General features: G+C 69.4%; 1 protein-coding gene across 1 annotated transcript; it reads left to right on the plus strand.

Annotated features, from left to right (window-relative positions):
- TCF15 (transcription factor 15) lies at window positions 1–2,555 on the plus strand. The gene is made up of 2 exons (XM_075166118.1): window positions 1–477; window positions 2,399–2,555. Exons 1-2 carry the CDS (start codon window positions 1–3, stop codon window positions 2,471–2,473), a joined length of 552 nt encoding a protein of 183 aa, XP_075022219.1. The 3' UTR covers window positions 2,474–2,555.
- Window positions 2,556–8,124: the final 5,569 nt, after the last annotated feature.

Raw genomic sequence — 8,124 nt, forward strand, 5'->3', positions numbered from 1 at the left:
ATGGCCTTCACCATGCTGCGCCCCGTGGCCGCCCGCGTGCTCTACCCTGACCTCAGCATCCTCTCGGAGGACGAGGAGAACCGGAGCGAGAGCGACACGTCGGACCAGTCGTTCGGCTGCTGCGAGGGCTCCGAGGCTCGCCGCAAGCTGCCGCGGAAACCGGGGCCGATGGTGATGGTGAAGCAGCGGCAGGCGGCCAACGCGCGGGAGCGGGACCGGACCCAGAGCGTCAACACGGCCTTCACCGCCCTGCGAACCCTCATCCCCACCGAGCCGGTGGATCGGAAGCTGTCCAAGATCGAGACCCTCCGTCTGGCCTCCAGCTACATCTCCCACCTGGCCAACGTGCTGCTGCTGGGCGAGGGCTGCGAGGACGGGCAGCCCTGCTTCAGTGCCATCTACGGGGCCAAGGGCGACCTGGACAGCAAGCAGCCCCGCAGCATCTGCACCTTCTGCCTCAGCAACCAGCGGAAAGGGGTGAGCGGGGCGGTGGGACGGGGGCAGCAGCCCCTGCCCGGGCTGAGCGGGGCAGGAGGGTCGGGACGTCGCCATGGGATGGGGGGCAGCAGCCCCTGCCCGGGCTGAGCGGGGCAGGAGGGTCGGCACGTCCCTGCGAGAACCGCAGGCTCTGGCTCCAGCCCCCGCCGGAGGTTTTGGCTGCTCCCGGCCAAATCCTGCTCGTAGCCGCACGCCCACAGCTCCTGCTCGCGTCAGAGGGCCGGGCTGCTCCCCCACGTCCATCCGGGCCGGGAGGTCTCGGGGGGTTAAACAGTCACCCCAGTGCCGGGGGCACTTGGCTGCTCCAGGGGTGGAATTCAGAGCTCGCAGGCTGACCCCATCCCCGTCCCCGACCCCATCCCCGTCCCCAACCCCGTCCCCAACCCCGCCAGCCCCCCCGGCGCTGCGGCAGGGCTGCCCCAGGCAGCACCCTGACATGATGGAGACAGGCAGGGCACAGCAGACACCCTGCACGGCAGGGCCCGGCAGGGCTCCCCGTCCCGTGGTCCCATTCAGGGTCTGCTGGCAGTGCCGGCACGGCTGCCACGGTGGGAGGCTGAGCTGGGCACCCCTGCCCTGCCCTGACCTGCCCTGCCCGCCCGGCTGGCCCTCCCCAGCACCCCTGAGGCTCGGGAGTCATCTTTCCCGTGGTGAGCCCATCCCGCTGCCCACGCCGGGGTCCTGGGTGCCCCTGCTCTGGGATGGGCCATGCAGGATGCAGGGTGAGGGGCTGGCAGCTTCCCAGCCCCATGGGCACCCCCGGGCAGAGCCATGGGCAGGGGCTGCCGGACCTGCCACCATCCCCACGAGACCCCCCAAGCCGTCCCATGTGCAACCCCAAGCAGCATGGCCTCGGGGCACGCTCCAGACCTCGGGCTCTTTCAGTTTCTGCTGCTCCATTTTTCAGGGCTCCTCCTGCTCCCATCCCTCCCTCGCCGGCCGGACTCTGCAGCCTCCCCGGGGGACCCCCAGTCCCGCGCCTTGGCAGAGCTGCCCCCGGCTGGGACCTTCCAGCTGGGGCTGAGCTGCTCTCCAGGACCGGAGCTGGAGCCGGGGGGCTGGCACAGCACTGGACCCCCCAGGGGACCCCGCAGAGGCACCGGGGCTGGGAACTGATGCAGCAGCCAGGACCCCGGGGGCAATGGCAGGAGCTGGGCTGGGACCCGGCTCTGCATCTCCTGGCTCTGGGGCTGGGCTGGAAATGGGCTGTACTGGGCTGTACTGGGCTGTGCTAGGCTGGAAATGGGTTGGGCTGGGCTGGAAATGGGCTGGGCTGGAACTGGGCTGTCCCGGGCTCTGCTGAGCTGTGCCGGGTTATACGGGGCTGTTCTGGGCTAGACCTGGGCCATGCTGGTCTGTGCTGGGTTATACTGGGCAGTACTGGGCTGAAGTTGTGCTGGGAGGTGGGGCTGAGCCTCCTCTTCCCCAGCGGGGCTGCGGGTCTGTCTGGGGGCTGTTGTCTGTCCTGGAGCCGTGGGTCTGTCCAGGGCTGTGGGTCTGTCTGGGGGCCATGGGTCTGTCCAGGGCTGTGGGTCTGTCTGGGGGCCATGGGTCTGTCCAGGGCTGTGGGTCCGTCCTGGCGCAGCACCAGCCCTGCCCGCGGGTCTGAGCATGGTGGCACTGAGCAGCCATGGGGGCCATGTCCCTGTAGGGTGATGGGGCCACGGGTGGCCTCCCTCCCAGCAGCCACCCCACACTGGCTACCCAGCCGCTCGCCGGGCACAGCCCTGTCTGTCTGTCTGTCCCAGGCAGTGCTGAGCCATCCCAGAACTGGGGCACCGGCCATTTTGGGGCAGCTCCTCCGTGCGGAGCCAGCACGGGGCAGCGGTGGGTAGGAGAGAGGCACCCCCCGGCCGGGGCACCCCCCAGCACCTGCAGCTCTCCCCTCCTCTCTCCGCAGGGCGGCCGGAGGGACCTCGGGGGCAACTGCCTGAAGGTGCGGGGTGTGACCCCCCTGCGAGTGTCGCGGAGATGAGCCGGGGTCCGGCAGCACCCGCCTGAGACAGCGGCAGAGCCGGCCGGAGCCTGCGCACACCAGCCCCAGAGACCGGAGCGGGGAGGGAGGGAGCTGCCCCCCGAGGTGGCGGCAGCCGAGCCCAGGGCCGCGGGCTGGGACCGCACTGACACCGGCCCCGGAGCCGGCAGCGGGGCGGGAGGACGCTCCTGTGGCCGAGGCTGCCCACGCGGGGCAGGGCCGGGGAGGGGGTCCCTGCGCCCCGGGGCTGGACTGGAAGGCGCCCGCGTGCGGCCGGCGTCGAGGCGCTCCGGGGGGGACGGTGTCACGGCCCCGCGGGCGCTGGTTGTGCACGTGCAGCCGCTTGGAAAATAAACCTTATTTTTCTGATGGGCCGGTGCCTGCCTGCTGCCCCGGCGTGGGGCAAGGTGGGCGGCACATGGGGTCACCAATATGGCCCTGTCCCCCCAGCCCTGTGCGCGCCGCTGCTCTGTGCCGCTGGAGCCAGTGCGACCGTCCCAGCTCTCCCTGTGGGTGCACTTGAGGGCCCCAGTGGGATCCACGTGGGGCGAGACCCCCGGGCACACGCTGTCCCCGCGTCCCCAGGCCCTGCTGACAGCTTTGGCCCTGCGAGGGCTACAGGAGCCCCAACGCGGTCTGCGCTGTGCCGTGCCGCGGGACGGGGACGGCGCTGCCAGCCCCGGACCGCAGCCCCGAGCGCCCGGGCGGTGGGTCGGGGTTGGGGTTGCTGCTTGTGTGCCTTCTCCTCCGCCTGGTACATCGTGATTGCCGCAACTGCCGCCGCCACCATGGCTGCCGCCATCACCGCGACTGCCACCATCACCACAACTGCCACGAGTACCATGATTGCCACCAGCACCCTGACTGTCCCCACCGCCATGACTGTCCCCACTGCCGCGTCTGCCACCCCCGCCGTGACTGCCACCACCACCACGGCCGCCCAGGGCCGTGCACGGCGGGGCTGCAGGCAGCAGCACCTGCGCGGGGTCAGGTGGGGACGCGGGGGGTTCCCAGGCCGGGCTCCCCCCCGGGACCCTGCTCGGTGCGGCCGGGCTGGGCTGGGCGGCGGGGAGCGCCGAGCCTGGGAAAGGTGCCGTGCCGGGGCCGCGGCTCCCAGGGGCCGGCGCGTCCCGCGGAGCAGAGGCAGCTGCGGATGGGGCGGCCGGGGGCTCCCGAGGCCAGACCTGCCCCGTCTCCCCGGGGTGCTGGAGCCAGCAGGGAGCAGAGGGAACACCCTGGGGGTCCCGCAGGAGCCTCCCCCAGCCTGCCCCGGGGAGGAGGCGAAGGCAGGAGCCCACCGGCACCTTTCGGCCCCCCGCTCGGCCGAGGCGAGCCTGCCCCCGGCTCCCTCCCCCCGGGTTTGATTTATGGAGCTGACAGCGCGGCGCAGCTGTGAGAGCTGGTCCCAGGCAGGGACCGGGGTGGGTGGGAGAGGTTTGTTCTCAGCGTGGCTAATGTGTCCCAGACCCCAATAAACAGCCGTGAGATTCTCCAAACAGCCCAGGACACAGAATCCCTGCCCCCGGGTTTATCGGGGGGCAGGGGCGGCGGGGAGGGGGCTGCGCTCTGCAAACAGCCCAACCTGCACATGAAAGGGGACCGGCCCCTTGAAGCGGCAGCTCCGGAGCCTCGGGGGGGCAGCGAGGGCTGGTGGTCCCAGTGCTGGGGGCACAGCAGGTCCCAGCACTGAGTGCATGGGTCCCAGTGTGTCCCAGGGCTGAGCACAAGTGTCCCAGCATGTCCCAGCGCCAGCAACTAGGGCCCTAGCAAGCTCCAATATAAAGACCTTCGGTCCCAGTAAGTCCCAGTGCAGGAGCTGTGCATCCAGTATGTGCCAGTGCCAGGGACTAGGGCGCCAGCAAGCCCCAATGTAAAGGCCTTGGATCCCAGTACGTCCCACTGCAGGAGTTGTGGAATCCAGCACGTCCCAGTGCTGGGGCCATGGGTCCCAGCACGTCCCAGTGCCAGGGACTAAGGCCCCAGCAAGCTCCAATGTAACAGCCATGGGTCCCAATATGTCTCAGTGCAGGAGCTATGCACCCAGTATGTCCCAGTGCTGGGGCTGTGGGATCCAGCACGTCCCAGTGCTGGGGCTGAGGATCCCAGCATGTCCCAGCACTGGGGACAGGGGTCCCAGCACTTCCCAGTGCCAAGCCCATGGGTCCTAGCACGTCCCAGTGCCAAGCGCATGGGTCCCAGCACGTCCCAGTGCCAAGCGCATGGGTCCCAGCATGTGCCAGTGCCTACTGGGACTGCGGGTCCCAGTACATTCCAGCCCCTCCCAGCACCACGAGAGGGAAACGGTGACTCAGAGGCGCCGGAGCCTGCCGGGCTGGTGGGAGCCAGGCGCCCCTTTGCCCCGCGCTGGGCGAGCGCCGCGGCCACCGCAGCCCATCGCCCGCGGATGCTCCCGGCTCCCCGGCTGCCGCAGCCCCGCGCCGAGCCCAGCCGCGCTGCCTCTCTCGCACTCCCCTCCCATCCTCTCCCCTTCCTGCGCGCGGACACCCTCGGAAAGGCTCTTGGCCGCTTTCTCTGAGACAGGAAGGTGTCCCCGAGTCTCAGGAAGGAAAAACACTCAGTGCTGAACCCACAAAGACCGTCTCCGAGGGGCCGGGGCTGGAGAGGCTCCAGGCCTGACATCACCTGGGAACTGGAATCAGAACCGCAGCTGCACTCCGCGCCTGGTATTTTTTTCTTTAACTTGTGTTTTTAAACTTTCTTTTTATAGATTTTTTTTTTTCCCCTTTCCCTTCTCCATTCCCCTCCCAAATATTTCAGCCTCTCCGCAGTTTAACCTTGCTGGGCCAGCGAGGCTGGAATGCAGCAGGGCTGCACCCACGGCTGGAGCCCGGCGGTGCCGAGAGCTGCCACGCTGGTGGGACGGCCGAGGCCGGGTCTGGCCGGGCAGGAGCTGCCGGAGCCGCGGGCAGGCGGGCAGGGGGCTCAGCCCGGGGCTCACTCCCCAGTGATGGGGGGGCCAGGACCCTGTAGCCCCCAGCACCGCTGTGCACCAGGGCCGGTGGAAAGGGACCCACGGCTCCGCGGAGACGTCTGGCCCTGGGGACGTGGGAGGATGGAGCCGCCGCGGCAGAGGGGTCTGGCAGAGCTGCGCTCCCGACCCACAGCCCCTGGGATGGGACAGTGGGGTCAAGCCATGTCTGAGCCTGAGCCTGAGCCTGCGCCCGTGCCAGCTGAGCAAGCGGAGCCAGCCGGGGATGGGGGATACGAAGGCAGGTTTCAGCCCCTGATCCAGCTCTCCTCATGCCTTGTCCTTTGGCAACACCCTTGGGTGCTGCCTGGCCCTCCCTGGGCTCCTCCCAGAGCGGAGGCTCGGAACAAAGACCCCAACCTGTCCCACACCCGCACTGGAGCTCAGCCGCTCGCTGCCCGGGGAATCCTGCCTGTTCCAGTGACCGCAGCAACCCGAGCATCACAGATCACCCCCGGCCCTGTCGGACCTGGGGGCAAAGACTGTGAAGCAACCCCCAAGATCTAGATGGCAGCGGGTGGGGACACGGGGAGAGGGCGGGGGAAGGACGGGGGAAGGATGGGCACACCGAGGGCTGGGATGGGATGGGATGGATGGGACGGGATGGGATGGGATGGCTAGACCAGGGATTGGTGTGATGGCCCCCGGGCTGGGGTGCCAGGCAGTCCCTGCCTCCCCGTGCCGGCAGACAGACTGTACCGACCCCACCAGCACCCTGCCAAGGTCCCTGGTGAAGGAACGGGCCAAAGGGTCTGCTTGAGACCCCCAGGACACCCACCAGCTCCTCACCACCCCGCCAGGGCCAGCAGTGGCCCTGCAGCCGCTGAGCCCCACGCCAATGCCTCTGCGGGCACCCACGCTGCCAGGCACCCCCGGTGCCACCGCCCCGCCGCGTCCCCCCACGCACCAGACCCCTCGGAGCTGCTCGCCCCGCCGGGACCTGTGCCGGCTGCGGTCCCCAGGGACGCGGGCCCCGCCGGCAGGGACAGGGTGTGAAGCTGCGGCGCGGGGTGAACGCCAGGTTAATCTCCCACTGGAGCTTCCCTCTGCAAACAATAAGACAATGCCCGGCCGGGGGCCGCCTGCGTAACCAGCGGTGCGGAGGGGAAGTTGTAATATTTGGATTTAGCACTCAGTAAATTAAGGAAGAAAGAGGAAAAAGCGCTGGGGGTAATCAGAGCGGGGCTGGCCCCGAGCCTTGCCCCACGGCCGGTGGCCCCGGGGGGCTCAGCCCAGCCTGGGGATGGCCGCTGAGCGGGGCCAACGTCCCCAAGAGCCAGCGTGGCCGGGCATGGCTGGGAGAGGGAGATGTCCCCAAGGGCCGGGCAGGGGACATGCATGTCCCCGCCGCAGGGACGCGCAGCCCGGAGGGTCGAGGCTCGGGCGCTCAGCAGGGCCGCAGGCAGCGCTCGCGGCAAACATGGCATCTCCTGCGGCACCAGAAAAGGGATCTGGGCCAGGAGTTTATTTTAATCCAGACCTGCTCATGCTCATGGGAAATAAAATCCTGTTTCTGCAGGAGAGGGCCCCGGGGGGACGGTCACCTCCAGCTGACAGCGGTCGGGGTGGCAGGGGGTGAAAAGTGAGGGGGCTCTCCCCGGGGTCTCTCCCTTGCGTGGGGCCGTGCTGGGGCTGCGCCGTGCGAGGGGCCCCTCTGAGCAGGTACGGGGGGCCGTGGGCACCGCAGCTCCCAGGAGGCATTTGGGATCGGCACTGGGGAAAGGGTGTAGGGGGGGGCTGAGCCCCATCCTGCCACAGCACAGCACCTTCCCTAGGGCAAGGCCTGCGGGGGCTCCTCAACCAAACAGGCACCGTCGGCAGAGATGGGGCCGTGTTAGCGGGGCTCTCACTGGGGCCAGGGAAGGGCCGTGCTGCGGGTCGCTCCTGCGGGTGCCCGGGGCAGGGGCAGCTCTGCGGGGCTGGGCTTAACCCCTCTGAAACGTGGCGGGGGTCTGGGCTGCCTTCCCACCCGCTGGCAACCCCGCTCCCTGGGGCAGACCCCTGCCTGTCCTGGCCCCAAGGGGGTGAGCAGGGGAGGGGCACGTGGGGAGACCCAGGGGGCTGGTTGGGGGGTGCGGGGCTGGACCCCACCCTGCGGGGTCTGAACCGGGGGCTCAGGAGGGCTCTGTACCCCCCATGCGACCTCGGCAGAGGCCTCCCTGCTGCGGGGCCACTTGGGGACCCCAGGGTGGGGGTCTGGCGCAGAGCTGGCAGCAGGGCTGGGACAGGTGGGGGAGAGGTGACCGTCGGGCAGCAGCCGGCAGCGGCGGGCAGCGGCACGGGAAGGCCTTCGGCACGCAGCCGCACGCCGGGAGCCCATTTCCCCACAGCAGGGGCTGTTATCAGCAGCGAATACTCGGAGCGGTCCCAGGGGGGACCTCCAGCCCTTCCCCTCCACCTACCCCACCGCTCTCCCGCTCCGGCCCACGTCAATGCCGCCGCGAAGGTGTCGGAACAATCGCCTGACAAAGAGCTATTTTTAGGGGCCGGGGCTCAGAGCGAGGATACGGCCCGGCCGCTGACAATGGGGGGAAGGGGGCCGGGCTTCCCCCGTGACCACTCGGCAGCAGAAGGACCTGTAAGATTTCCTCGATGACCCAGGCCCGTACAATACAAGGAAAGCGCAAGAGGGAGATACCCCCGCCAAGACGAGCTGCTCCTT

The sequence above is a fragment of the Calonectris borealis genome, chromosome 17 (assembly GCF_964195595.1).
Source record: "Calonectris borealis chromosome 17, bCalBor7.hap1.2, whole genome shotgun sequence".
NCBI lineage: Eukaryota > Metazoa > Chordata > Aves > Procellariiformes > Procellariidae > Calonectris > Calonectris borealis.

Bases quoted from the DNA above. Each gene is read 5' to 3' on its own strand.
- TCF15 (XM_075166118.1), top strand. From the start codon at position 1: ATGGCCTTCACCATGCTGCGCCCCGTGGCCGCCCGCGTGCTCTACCCT. The intron at 478-2,398 runs GTGAGCGGGGCG...CTCTCTCCGCAG, and splicing joins TCAGCAACCAGCGGAAAGGG to GGCGGCCGGAGGGACCTCGG.